A 13,741-nucleotide genomic window follows, 5' to 3' on the forward strand; every position below is an offset into this window, starting at 1 on the left:
CCTCCTAGGATGAAATTCGTCATCAAAATCATAAGCTGACCTAGGTTGTTACATATGCTCAAGGTCTTACTAGGATCATTTACATTACATAACTTGCAGAATGGGTTTACAATAACATGTAGACTGTTGATAGATGACCCGATCTTTTTTTTGAAAAAATTGGCACTTCCACTTCCTTGGAATTTTGACAAATTGAGTGCAACAAGCCCTACAGAGTAGCCAGATGAGTTGGCGAGGTGGCATATGAGCTAGAGCTCCCTCCAGGGAGCAAAGTGCACAACGTATTCCATATCTCTTGCTTGAAGAAGGCATTGGGGCAGCAGGTCACAGCAGTTGCTGAGATACAACCTCTGGATGATGAGAGCCATTTGGTATTGGTGTCAGAGGCTATTTTGGAGGTAAGGGAGAGGAAGCTCAGAAACAGAACCATCCAGGAGTTTTTGGTGAAGTGGAAAGACATACCTGGTGAGGATGCTACTTGGGAAGGAAAATAGGTACTTCAACATCCATCACTATAGTTGCTTGAGGGAAAATAACATTTTGGAGGGGAGGACTATGATATTCCTACTTGGCAAATTTTCGCTAACTAATACATTGTGCACAATTTTGATATTTTGGGGTATTTAACTTAGGAAAAGTGGATTGGGAGGACCCCACTCGACTTTTGTGGAAAAAGGGGGAGTTCAACTTAGTAAAAGGAGGTAATTCAAAAGTAGGTGGAATGTGGGAGGCACTCTAGAGAGAAATACACACCCCTTAGAAAAAATTGAACTTATGGGGAAAGAGAAAAACAAAGGGGGTCGAATTATGGAGTCCACATGAAGTGAGGAGGAGCTCAAAGATAAATAGGAGGAGAAGACCTCATTTTGGGACTTTTGCTAATTTGGTGATTAAACTCTTGCATGCTTGACATGTTAAGCCAAGTCTACACAATGTTGTTTCGCAGACAAGGTTTCCAAGCGGAAATCTCAACTCCATCTTTAGTGGACTTCAAGTGCAACTCTAGGGAAGATTATCATCGCATATCAGAGTTTTTACGGGAGAAACTGTAGGTCTATTCAGCCTTGAATTGGTGCAGACTAGGCGCAAAAGAGGAACACGAATTCCTTGGGAGAGTCAGTTTTAGAGCAGACCTGGTTCCAAGCCTTTGTCAACAAATTTCCTCGGGGTTTTGCTTAAGATTTCCAGTGGTTTGCAGGGCTGGATTGGAGGCTATTCTCCAGGCCGAATTTTCCATTTCTGGGCATATGCAGAGGTAGATGGAATTTTATGAGTTAGAAGAATCAATTCCAGTTGTTGCATTTCCAGCAAATTTTTCACAGCCACTCCTAGCTAGATCTGAAAAAGTATGGAGGTTTTAAGACATAGTTGGGGGAAATTTTCTCTTTCGAGACCACACCCATCTCATTGTCCAAAATGTAGAATTGACTTAAGAGGGATTATGGTTCACAACCCAGCATCGAGGTAAAATATTGTGTTAATTAGTATGTCCTTCTTCAACAGACATTATTTATTAAAAAAATCCAAAACTTTAATTTCTGTTTTAGATTAGTTTCAATTACTAGCTTGATTTTTAAGATTTCATCTTTAATAGCTAATTTTACCTTGGGTTTTTGAGCAATCAAGTTATATTTTTAACTAATGATCAATATACCATATTTGAGCTTTATTTCCACATGTATCTCGATTCTCATGGTATATTGAGTGTTACCGTTGCAGATCTTTGTTATTTTCTCATTGTAAATTAACAAATGTATTAGTTTTCAAAAATTCCAAGCGCCCTCCAAGGAAATATTTTACGTTGAAACTTCCTAAGTAGGCTCTATACTAATTATACTTGCTAATTTTTCACATTTAGAGTGTTAAAAACATCACTTTCCAGTTACATTAAGTTTAAATTTATTATTGTCAAAGGATCTCAACTCGAGTGGTTTGGTGAACAATTTGTGTCCCTAGTATTGAAGAATGTAGGGCAAATTAGGTGTAGTGTGATTCTTCATTACTTGATAACAATTTGTGGAGTATTTTTACTTTTCCTTATTAGCTTATTCTTCTTCTTCTTATTAGTGCATATGTGTGTACTTCATCAAACTGCTACCAAAACATAAGAACAAGAACACAAGATGTCGGGCTCTCTACCAGGGCCAAAACCTCTCTTCTCTTGAGAGGAAAACCCTTCAGTGAATTTCTCTTATTGAAGCTTCTATTGATCAATTGCAAACCCTAGACCCCTGACAAGAGTATCCTCCAAGCACAAGTAAAGTCCTTCCTTCTTTCTGCACCTTATTCCCCGACACTTCTTCTGGCACTTTGTTTCCTGGCACTTCGTCTTCCTTCTTCGATCTTTGTCTAGGAATAGTTCTTGCTCATGTGAGCCTCTTAGATGAGGTGTTCCTCTTCTATCCCCTTCTCAAGTACTTCTTCTTTGACCAACCGAGATCCTTCTTGAGATATGGGTGTATGACTGTACTGTTGTTCTGATGCCCTAGTTTCTCGCACGTGTGGGAGGATTACTAGGTGTTATATGCCCTTCTCTCCTTTGCTTGTGTGTTTCCTCTACGCTGAAGTAGGAGGCCTTGTAGGCCTATTTTTAGCCCCAAACGAAGATAGATGAGTGTCTTATGGATTACTGCTGTCCTAGCCGCAGGGACAGCCCTCTATTTTCCTCGCACATGTGACTACAGTAGCCCTAGAACAGACCTCTTGACTTCGGTGGTATACCCTTCTCCTTCGCTACCCTTGGAGACCCTCTTCCTTCGTTCTTTCTTGCCTTTAGTAGATTTCAGAGCTCATTGAGTGTGTTGTATTGGAGTGGACAGCCTCTATAAATAGAGGACTGTCCCTCCATTTAAGCCGACTAGTCAACTGTTTGCAGGCCGACTTGAAGAGTAGACTTCGGATGGTTTCTTTGGTGGTATTGCATGCTTGAAGGAGCTTCTTGATGGTGCCTTAGCATAGGAGGAGACTTGACTTTGCTTGGAGGTATTCTCTTTGACTTTAATACATATTTATACAAGGTGTAACATGCCCTTAAGGTCTTCAAGCTTTTTCTTTTGACTATTTGACTCACCTATAGCACTTTAACTAGTGCTAAACCTATTTCAATGAGCAAGAAACTCATTGACATATATTATAGAAATAATATTTCTTTTCTTGAATAAATACAAATATCAAAAGTACATTTATGAAGACCCGACCTAGTTACATTTCCTTCAACACCCAGTTGCATGGGTTTAAGTCCCCGAAGACATGTTGTAACCGACCCGTTTGTGGCATTTATGAAATAGTTGTATTTGGTGTAACAGTGGCAGTTGATCTTTCAAAATTACCAATTCTCCAAAAATTCTCGTTCCGGTTTTTAAAAAAAAAAGTTTAAATTTATTGCTAGAATTTTCTGGGCATAGTACCTAGTGGGATTTAATCCCCTGATCTCACAGAATCAATTTCGAGCTTGCTAGAAATTGCGTCTTGATTCAGGTAAAAGATTTGGAAGTGATCCGAAAGAGTCTACATAACACCTCCTAGCCTCCCCACTGATAGATCTTTGATCTAAAGTGCCAAGGTACTGTTTGGGTAGCCTTGTTCAAAGGTATTTGTTGTTGTCCATGTGTTTTTCTGCAGATATTATACCCTACATTCACAAGACAATAAGCAGAATAACACTAGAGCCCCTCTATCCAAAACTCTAATCACAGCAATAACTTCATGTTTGGTTAGTGTATTTTTAACACGTTCATTTTGATTGATCATACTGATGTATTTCTTGAGTTTGTTATATCTTGTTGTGGTTACGAGTATTTTCTGCAGATTTTATATTGTACCAGCAAGACAACAAATAATTAACTCATCCAACTCAACCTTAGACCCCATTTGAGGCACTGATCTTTACTTGGTTGGATGAGGTATCAAACAAGAATCCTCCCATAGCCTTTCCGTGGGAAGTTGGGCTTAAAAAGTAGGGATTTGAGCCAAGGTGACAGTGGGCCCTCATCTTGTGTGTGTCAATCATAGCTAGTTGCCAAGACCTTAGCAACCCTACTAGTTTGATCAGTAACAGACACCTAACAGTAAGGAAAGGAAAAAGAGCCCAAGGGTTGGTCTTGTCTCCAAACAAGGCCATGCACTAGATCCCAACAATCATCTTGAGAGCAGAACTATTGATTCAGTTGACTAATTAAATCTTTTTGACAATCCATCATTTGTTGTCAACAAAAGTTTTACACATGTCAATATGGTTCCATCCAATGTTGCAAACATCGGCATCGGGATAAAATCGACAATGGTCCAGAAAACCAAAAAATCGTAAAAATCGGGAAAAATCAGTAAAAAACGGCAAACATCGGTAAAATTTAGATACTATAAAAATATCTTTAAAAATCGGCAAACATCGGCTAGGCCAAAAAATCATGATTTCAAGATAAAATCTGGATGTTATCGAGATGTTTGCAACACTGGTTCCATCCTATGGTTTCAAGCAACTAATTACTTGTTCTATCAGTCATATTGAATTCTTCAAATGCACTAGAAGATACCCCCTTCTTTCCCTTGAAGCATATAAACATTATTACAGAAGCCATGCTTGTGCAAAAAGCATGCAAACAAAACAATGTGGACTGAGTTTTGATATAGATAATTTAACAACCTCAACTAAAAAATAAATAGCAATTCATATAATGAATAAACTGAAGCACAAATTGAGCAGAACGCCTACTACTTTCCAAATATTATTTACCAAATTCATACAGCTGCAAAGCCTTACATGGCTTCCTTTTTTCCTCTCGCACGGCTGCAGCAGTGGGTAAAGTTTGTGAACCCCATGGTAGTCTTGCAATACTTGCAAGACCAGAGGTTGTAATCTGCAATACACCAACCCCAAATCTCTCATAAATCAAAACATAGGTATCAGATGCATAGCAATAATTAATGAAATAAACACCATTAAATTTAGATCGATCAATTTGTATCCTACTATGTTGATCCAGCATGACTTAAGAAGGTCTAGAAGTTTAAACATTCAATTAAATAAGAATGTGTGCATTGTCAACTTTGTGGAAACTCTGCTTAAAATAAAAAGTAATAGTTTTAAACAAAGTCCTTCGGTAGAAATCACATGAGAGACTTTGTTTAATTCATTATGGATCACAGAAGCTTGAATACAGAAAAAAAGTAATAGTATTAAGCCAGAAATTCTCGACACCCCTTACAGTAGATCAACCAAGCCTAGTAAATTCATATTAAGTCTCACATATTGTAAACATTTGTATCTGATTGAGCATAAACTCAAAAAAGGATGCATTTCAGCTATTTCTTTATTGGTGGGAGGTTAAATCATCACAACTAGAGGATGCTCGTAGTTATCCATTAAAAGATTAAACTGACATATTAGGATTCGGTAAGGGCACATGCAAAAAAAATGCTTTCTGTTAGGGAAATAGCTACATCTGCAATTCTTCAAGTTCGTGGAAGGCGGCTGGCTGCAAGGGACACATAGTTAAACTTTAAAGGCATTATTCTTATAATCATTGCATATTTTTTCTTGCAAGTATAAGCAGCAATAACACAAAAACAAAAAGTTAAGTACGCAAATTACTAATAAGGAAGTTTAAACTAGCCATTTCACAGACAGAACAACCATTGTGGTAAAATGTGCAGTATTGATTGATGCATTATTTAACCTGTCATTGATTACTCATATTCATCAGTGCACTTGTGTAGTAATTCTTGGCACACATCATCAATTATTGTTGTCCTCAAGGCTAATGCATGTGTACTTCAGAGAAGAATTCTGTAATGTTCATTTTTCTGATGTTCCTTATGACATGGTTAGGATGGACTTTCACAGTTGGGGCCAGACAGGTTAAAGTGCAGGTTGGTGTCACCAACGGGCCCAGGGGCTTTTGGAGGGGTTTTGAGGAGTTTCTATGGGGTCTGATGGCATTCGCTTGGTATATCCATCATCCGCACGGTTTGCCTTTCATTCCGGTGCATTCCGACAACTTTCAAAAAACAGAGTTATTATTGGGCCTAACTCAATTAATTATGCTTAAGGTGGCAACCTGGGAGTATAAAGTGTTTTAACCTCATAAATTCATCCTCCACTTCAATAAACATTTCGTCCCTCCTTATGTCTGATATCGTGCCTCTCTTTGGTCCTGGAAGTTTTGAAAGTTACTTCACTGGGTAAAAACAATTCAGCCCTCAATAATTTGCTGGCAATCCACTGAAGACCTCTGCTACTAATCTGCCTCCAAATCTGGGAATTAATACATTAGTTTGGCTCCTCTAATGAATGGAATGGATACACCCTTAAGCGTTGTATCTTCTTGGCACTCATTAATATGGAAATGCAACACTATTTCCTTCCCACAATTTGAACAGCTCGATCCTCTTATTAATAGAAATCTTTATTGAACAACTCGCCCTCCTTATGAACAAAATTCGGCCTCAAGCTAGGGAAGATAATTCACTCAAAATGCTCCTTCAAATCTGCTTCCATGTGATATTCCCACTTAGCCATATTGCTAAGGGAAAATATCTATTTTTCCAATTTTGTCATATTTTGCACTTTCACTTAGGAAAAGTGGGTTGCAGGACCCCACTTGAAGTTTTGGAGCTAAGGCAAGGGCCCAACATAGGAGAAAGGGAAAAAACAAATGGTTAGTGGATGGTGAATACACTCCCCTCTTGGAAATACACACTCTTGGAGGGAAAGGATGGAGGAAATCGATGGTTGGGTCCCACAAGAGCAAATTGGAGGCACAATGACAAAACAGGAGGCACTCATTTTGGGCATATTTGGATCATTTGAACATTCACTTTCACTAGCACGCTTGAGCTGGAAGCCAAGTCTGCATGTGTTGTTGAGCACAAGAGAATTTCAGGTGAGAATCTCACCCTTGCTTCGGTGGACCTTGAGTGCCAACCCTAGGGGGAGTCTTCATCACCTTCGATCTGATCTGGGAGCCTTTTTCAGTGTGTTGTAGAGTTGGTTCAGCAAAGATTGTGCGGGCCTATGCAGTACCCTTTTCGTACCACACGTGGGGCATTGGAGGAAGAGGAGTTTGGAGCTAAAACTTGTGGGGGAGTTCTGGAAGGGAACTTACTGAATATCTCAGCCATTTTGGAAGCCTTCAGTAGTGGAATTTACAGGTGGGCCGAAATAACCAGCAGCAAGGGAGCTAGGAGAAATTGGGCCGAAATTTTGGGGTCAGCATTTGGCCAAACCCTTTCTAGGTTTTGGAGGTTTTGGGAGGAGGGACCGGGGTTAATTTCCCAGAATTTTCTAAGCACCGGAAGGGGGTCAAGTTAGCCATTCTTCTCAGCCAGCAGTTTAGTTTTCTGAGTGATCAACGCAGAGCCATAGAGGAAACAGCCACGTAGCAATTGGGGCACTTGCTTTCATCACTTGGGCTTTGCTAGCTTGCTTTGGGCAAGTCCAGGTGCATGCCTTTTGATCTCACATTGTACCCCATCATTTATCTTAATAAAATGGCTCAGCTCAGTGCAAATCTTGGCATTTTCTGGGTGTTTAATATTGTGTGAAATTTGTGTGTGTGTTTCTGCTATGTTTGTTTTGTTTATCATTGTAAATTTTCCTTAGGGATATTACAGTGGTATTAGAGCTCATAGTCTTGGCTCAACCTATGGGAGCAACTTAGTCTATGACACCAGAGGATAAGCAGAACGTCACTTACAGGAGGTACATGTATAAAAGCAAGGAAAGGCAGCTGCAAATCACTCCTGATCTAGTGACCATTGAACAAGAGGTTGAGAGGCCAGACATGGGGGATAATGGGGGAGACAAGATGAGTAAAGAAGAGGAGTTTGCCCAACATCTTCTAAAGGCCATCAACAATCTGTCTAAGGGCATTGATGAGTTGCGGTAGTAGAATTGCAACAACAACAAGGGCAAAGGGATTCAGGGAGAAATATATTTGGGTGAAGGCTCAGGCCCTTCGCACCATCAAGCAGCAAATCCACCCAACGCACCACTTATTTCCAGCACACTGCCCAATCTACCATTCCCACATTTCTAACATTTGGTGCTCGAGGGTCGCAAGGGCAGGAGGAGATGCCCATGGAGGACTATTTTGTGGAGTATTAGTCCTATGGGCCCGACTTTAGAGATGCCATCACCTTCAAGGACTTCTGCCTACTCAAGGGCAACAAGAGGAGCAAGGGGCAGAGTGGAGGAGGCTACACACATGGCACTGACCTTTAGTGCACGAGGGGGAGATTATTCCTCCCAACTTTTGATGGCTCAGCCAAGAGATCAGCTAGGGCATGGGTTGAGAAGTTATATGTATATTTTCAACTCAACCAGATGACAAAGGCGGAGGCAATTAAAATTGCCACGCTGCACTTAGAGGGGGAAGCCCATGATTGGTGGTTCCATGGATTAACCACCATGGGACATGCGGGGGTCATGGCCGATAAGGATTTCACCCAGAGGATATTGGAGCATTCTGAGAGGAAAGATCCAAAGAAGCACTTTGGAGAGCTGACACAACTCGAGCAGACTGGGAGTGTTGAGGCCTATATCTCTGAGTTCCTGAGATTGTCAATGATGGTGCCTAATTTATCAAAGGGAAAAGGGTTTTCATGTTCTTGTAGGGGCTAGCAGAGCCACTGAGGGGTTTGGTGAGGTCCAACAGGCCCACCACTTTACAGGATGTAGTTGGTAGAGCCCAGGACTTACAGGATGCTCTACCCAGGGCCAAACCGCAGATACCACAAAAACAGGTGTTCCAGCAGAGGGGGAGAGACACTAGGGCTCCACCACCAAGAGCCAATCAGGGGCATGGACAGTTGGATGAGGAGACCCAGAGAGACCTGCAGAGGAAGAAGTTATGCTTCACCTATCAAGAACCTTGGGCACCAAGCCATAGATGCATAGTGGGTAAGGCCCATTACATTAAGGTCTTCTCCAACAGTGACCAGGAGAATGACGGAGAGTTGGAGATGGGTTGAAATGATAGTGTGGCACATGCAGAGAGGGGACACCACCACCTCCACCACCAGGTGGAGCTCACTTCGCACCAACAGGAGGGGCCCTTAAGTCCTCACGCAAGGTACCCAAATTTTTGACTTTGAGGATCAAAGGTACCATGCAGGGACAGCGTGTCTCCATTTTGGTGGACAGTGGGACCACCCACAATTTCATCAATTCATAGATGGTTCAGAGGAAGGGTATCACGACCGAGGAGTTTGAGGGCTTCTCATTCCTTATGCCAGCAAACAGGACCATGCAATGTACGCAATATGTTCCCGCTTTGACAATGACCATGGGGAACTATTTAGTGACAGACCATTTCTTCATGGTGGATGTATTGGACACCAATGTGGTGATGGGTGTCCAGTGGCTTTATTCTCTTGGACGGGTCACTACTGATTGGAGGAAGTTGGAGATGGAGTTTACAGGGTCGGATGGCAAATTGGTTGTTCTACGGGGCATGCATTCTTACCCTCCACAGACAGTCTCAGCGCACAGGATGGAGGTTGACCTGAGGCATGGTGACATTGAGTGGGCGATGGAGTTGAGGATTTCGTAGGCTGGGGGTCAACCCAAGCCACCACACTCGGACATACAGGCCATCCGAGACAGATAATCGATAGTGTTTGGGGACATACCGTTAAGGCAGCCACCTGACAGGGGGTTTGAGCACACGATTGAGTTAGAACCAGGGTACAGGTCATTATTACCACTCCATACAGGCGTCCCATTTCCTACAAGGATGAGATTAAGTGATCCATTCATGAGCTACTGACACTTAGGCATATTAGGCCTAGCTCTAGCCCATTCGCTTCATCATTTGTCCTAGTGAAGAAGAAGGATGGGATGTTGCGCATGTGCATAGATTACTAGGCACTCAACAAAAAGACCCTGAAGAACCGTTAACCCATTCCACGCATAGATGAGCTAATGGATGAGCTGAGAGGAGCCAAGTACTTCTCTAGATAGACTTGTGTTTGGGGTACCACCAGATCAGAGTGAGGGATCAGGACATCCCCAAGATGGCTTTTAGGTATCACTATGGGCACTTCGAGTTTCTAGTTATTCCTTTCGACCTAACCAATGCACTTACCACCTTCTAGTCCTACATGAACCATGTGTTCCGTGGGCAATCGTGGAGATTCGTATTGGTATTTTTCGACAACACTCGGATCTATAGTCAGACCTACGAGGATCATTTGCAGCACTTGGAGGTGGTGTTGCACATTCTAGAGTAGCAGTTCTAGGCCAGGTTGTCCAAGTGTGAATTTGGATTGACAAAGATGCTCTATTAGGGGCATATTATTGGGGAGGATGGCATGAGAGTACATGAGGAGACGATCAGGGCCATCTGGGACTGGCCAGTACCCCGGAATGTGACAAAGTTGAGGGGTTTTGTGGGTATATGCACCTACTACAGGAAGTTTGTGAAGGACTTCTCCCAGTTGGCAACCCCCCCTCACCGATTAACCAAGAAGGGGGCATTTGAGTGGACCGATGTGTTGATTTATGGTAGCATTAGATGTGCTCTAAGTGTCAAATTTTGCAAGGAGGCTTAGACACATGCATTCTCCAATACCCATAAATCGTTTGGGGAAATTCCACCCAGAAACAGTTTTATTAAAATAATTAATCATTCTTAATGGAACCCTAAGTCTAAACTTGGGAAATTAAAATAATTAGTGGGTATCAATCTAAACTATGGGTGAAACTTCTAGAAGAAGGCGGAGATCAAGTCAATGTGATCCCAACCATTGATTAGAATCTAATCTGAGTTGTTGATTGATCAACGAGAGGATTATAAGAGGAGACTTGATGGGCACCTGGAGAACACACCAGAGGCAGATACTCAGTTACCCAAGTAAGATCAATTTTCTCACTAGTCGAAGTTCGGCAAGAGAAAATCGAATCAGAGGGAGAGTTGCAGGTAAGAAAGGGACAGAGGGTATCAGCATCCTTCGAGAGTGCAAGACAGCGAGATGCAAAGCAAGAACAGGTTGACGCAGGGACTGCGTGGGCAGCTAGACGTTGGGCCAGTGTGGGAAAATTGATGCAGAGGGATGCAAAAGGATTCAGAGGAAAGAGGGGTACTTCACCTAGATTAGAAATTTGTCAGGAAGCGTTTGTAAATTTTCTCACTCTTGTTTTGTTCGTTGTAATTTGTACATGAGATTTTGCTGAAGAATAATAAAGAAACCCTCATCCGCTGCATCGGTTTTCCCACATTGGGTTTTCCAAGGACGATTGTGTAATATCCCTAACTCGGAATAATCCTCAAACCCCAGCAAAAACTCCAACCAAATATGTGCAAATGATATAATAACCCAGAAATGACAAAATAACAGTGGTATAGCATTTAATAATATAAACAGGAAATATAAGCAGATACTCAAGAAATGCAGCGAGAATGCTAAGCTATTTTATTATACTAAGCAATAAAATGAGGACAAGAGGTGATCAGATAGATGGCACCTCGACTTGCACAAGGCAAGTGAAGAAACACTCTCTGAATAACAAGGAATGGCCTCTCTGCGTGGATGCTGCTGGAGAACTATTGTGCTGCTGCTGCTGCTAGAAAACAAATAATGATTTGGGGTTGCTCCCCTCCTTGGAAAATGCTGAAACTCTGGAATCGGGCTCTACTCCAAAAACCCAGAAAAACTCAGAAAGATTCCTGGAATAGCCGACCCCCGAAAATCACCCTCTTGGGGGAACTGCACAGTTCCTCAATGCTCTGCGCTGCCACTAAAGAAACCCCTCCAGAACTCTCCCTGAAACTCTGCCAAAGATCCTCCAAGATGCAAGGGTTTGTCACCTACTCAATAACCCAGAAATGACAAAATAACAGTGGTACAGCATTTAATAATATAAACAGGAAATATAAGCAGATACTCAAGAAATGCAGCGAGAATGCTAAGCCATTTTATTATACTAAGCAATAAAATGAGTACAAGAGGTGAACTGCGAAAGGAAATACTTTGCCCGAGCAGTCACTCGAAGTCCCCCGGGGCTAAGGGTGAGATTTTCGAACGGAGACACTCAATGCACTAAACAGTGTTGGAGACTAGCTAAACAGCCAGCGTGCTCAGAAGTCTAAACGACTAGCTCAAAATGCACATAACTGAATGATCCAAAATGAGGGAGCTCCTCTCTATTTTATAGCCTCTGCCTCTCACAATCTCTAGGTTCACCTCCTCCTGCGTGATTCTCCTTTTGCCACGTGTTCTTCCCTCCTACGCAGTCCCTTCATGTGTCTGCGTGGGTCCCATTTTTGCGTCCCCTTTGGCCCCCTTGGCTCCTCTTTAAGTCACAACATTATGCTACTAGGAAGTGACTTTTTATTCTTAAAGTGAGTTATGTCCCCTGCCCTCACTTTTTTATTTACAAATAACTATATAAGGCAAAAATTGGGCAAAATCGAATATTCCAATTAGCCATGGCTAATTAGGAATGTTACAGTCTCCCCTGGCAAAATGTTGCTTGTCCTCAAGCTTGTCCTCAAGCAACTGAAGTGACGGATGCTGCAAGATCTTCTCACTCTCCCAAGTGGCATCCTCATCCGACAAATTCTTCAACCTCACCAAGAATTCCCAAACCGTCCTGCTCCGCAGCTACCTCTCCCTGGTATCAATGATGGCCTCTGGCTGCAATACTAAATGCCCCTCGTCATCCATGGGTGGTAGCTCATCTATTATTGTCACCTGCTATCCCAATGCCTTTTTCAGGCATGATACATGAAAAACGTTATGAATCTTGCTGCCTTGGGGCAGCTCCAACTCATATGCAACCTGCCCAACCCTGCGTATCACCCTGTACGGCCCATAAAGGCGGGGCTTGAGCTTCTCAACCCCCTTCTGCTTTAGTGACGACTATCGGTATGACTGTAGTCGTAGGTAGACCATGTCCCCTACCTCAAATTGTCTCTCCACCCGACCCCTGTCGGCATACAGCTTCCACTGGTTCTGTGCTGTAGCCATGTTATCCTTGACAGCTCGGAGAATATCCTAACTCTCTTGGACCCAAATCTTGGCTCTGGGAGCCTTGCTATCACCAAACATCACGTCAGCAAAAGATAAAGGATGATACACATATAAGGCATAGAATGGTGACATACCAATGGACATGTGATGCGAAGTATTGTAGCAGTACTCCCCTAGATGCAGCCACCTCAACCATGCTCATTGTTGCCCACTAACATAGTTACGCAAGTAGCCCTCTAACCACTTGTTAACTATCTTTGTCTGCCCATCCGTCTGTGGGTGATAACTGGTACTCGGTGTCAACTCCGTCCCCACCAACCGGAAAAGCTCCTGCCAAAATCCGCCCACGAAACGGCTGTCCCTATCACTAACGATGGTCTTAGGAAGACCATGTAGCCTGAAGATCTCTCTAAAGAACAATTCGGCCACCTGTGCTGCTGTATAGTGTGCGGATATGGCAAAAAAATGTGCGTACTTCGTCAATCGGTCAACGACGACAAAGCTGCAATCCTTGTCCTGTACCATGGGCAACCCTGTGATGAAGTCCATCGAAATACTCTCCCATTTCCCCTCCGGAATGAGAAGAGGCTGCAATAATCCCGCAGGATGGCTCATCTCTCCCTTGTTCCTCTGGCAAACATCGCACTCCCCGATGTGCTGGAGTACGTCCTCCTTGAGGCCCTTCCATGAGAACCTCTCCCTAATGGCCCTATAGGTTTTGGTAAACCCCTGATGTCCTGCCAATGGTGAATCATGTGATACCTGGAGT

At 42.6% G+C, this 13,741-nt stretch overlaps 1 protein-coding gene across 2 annotated transcripts in view; it reads right to left on the reverse strand.

Annotated features, from left to right (window-relative positions):
- Positions 1-13,741, reverse strand: part of LOC149205836 (Thioredoxin family protein) — a 395,762-nt gene that overhangs the window by 318,807 nt on the left and 63,214 nt on the right. For both annotated transcript variants that reach the window (XM_089393567.1, XM_089393566.1), the window contains exon 3: positions 4,733-4,856. In XM_089393567.1, coding sequence (XP_089249693.1) covers positions 4,733-4,856 — 124 coding nt within the window. The remainder of the gene's footprint in view (positions 1-4,732; positions 4,857-13,741) is intronic.

The sequence above is a fragment of the Pinus tabuliformis genome, chromosome 1_2 (assembly GCF_031772625.1).
Source record: "Pinus tabuliformis cultivar Carrire ecotype Pingquan chromosome 1_2, CPIR1, whole genome shotgun sequence".
NCBI lineage: Eukaryota > Viridiplantae > Streptophyta > Pinopsida > Pinales > Pinaceae > Pinus > Pinus tabuliformis.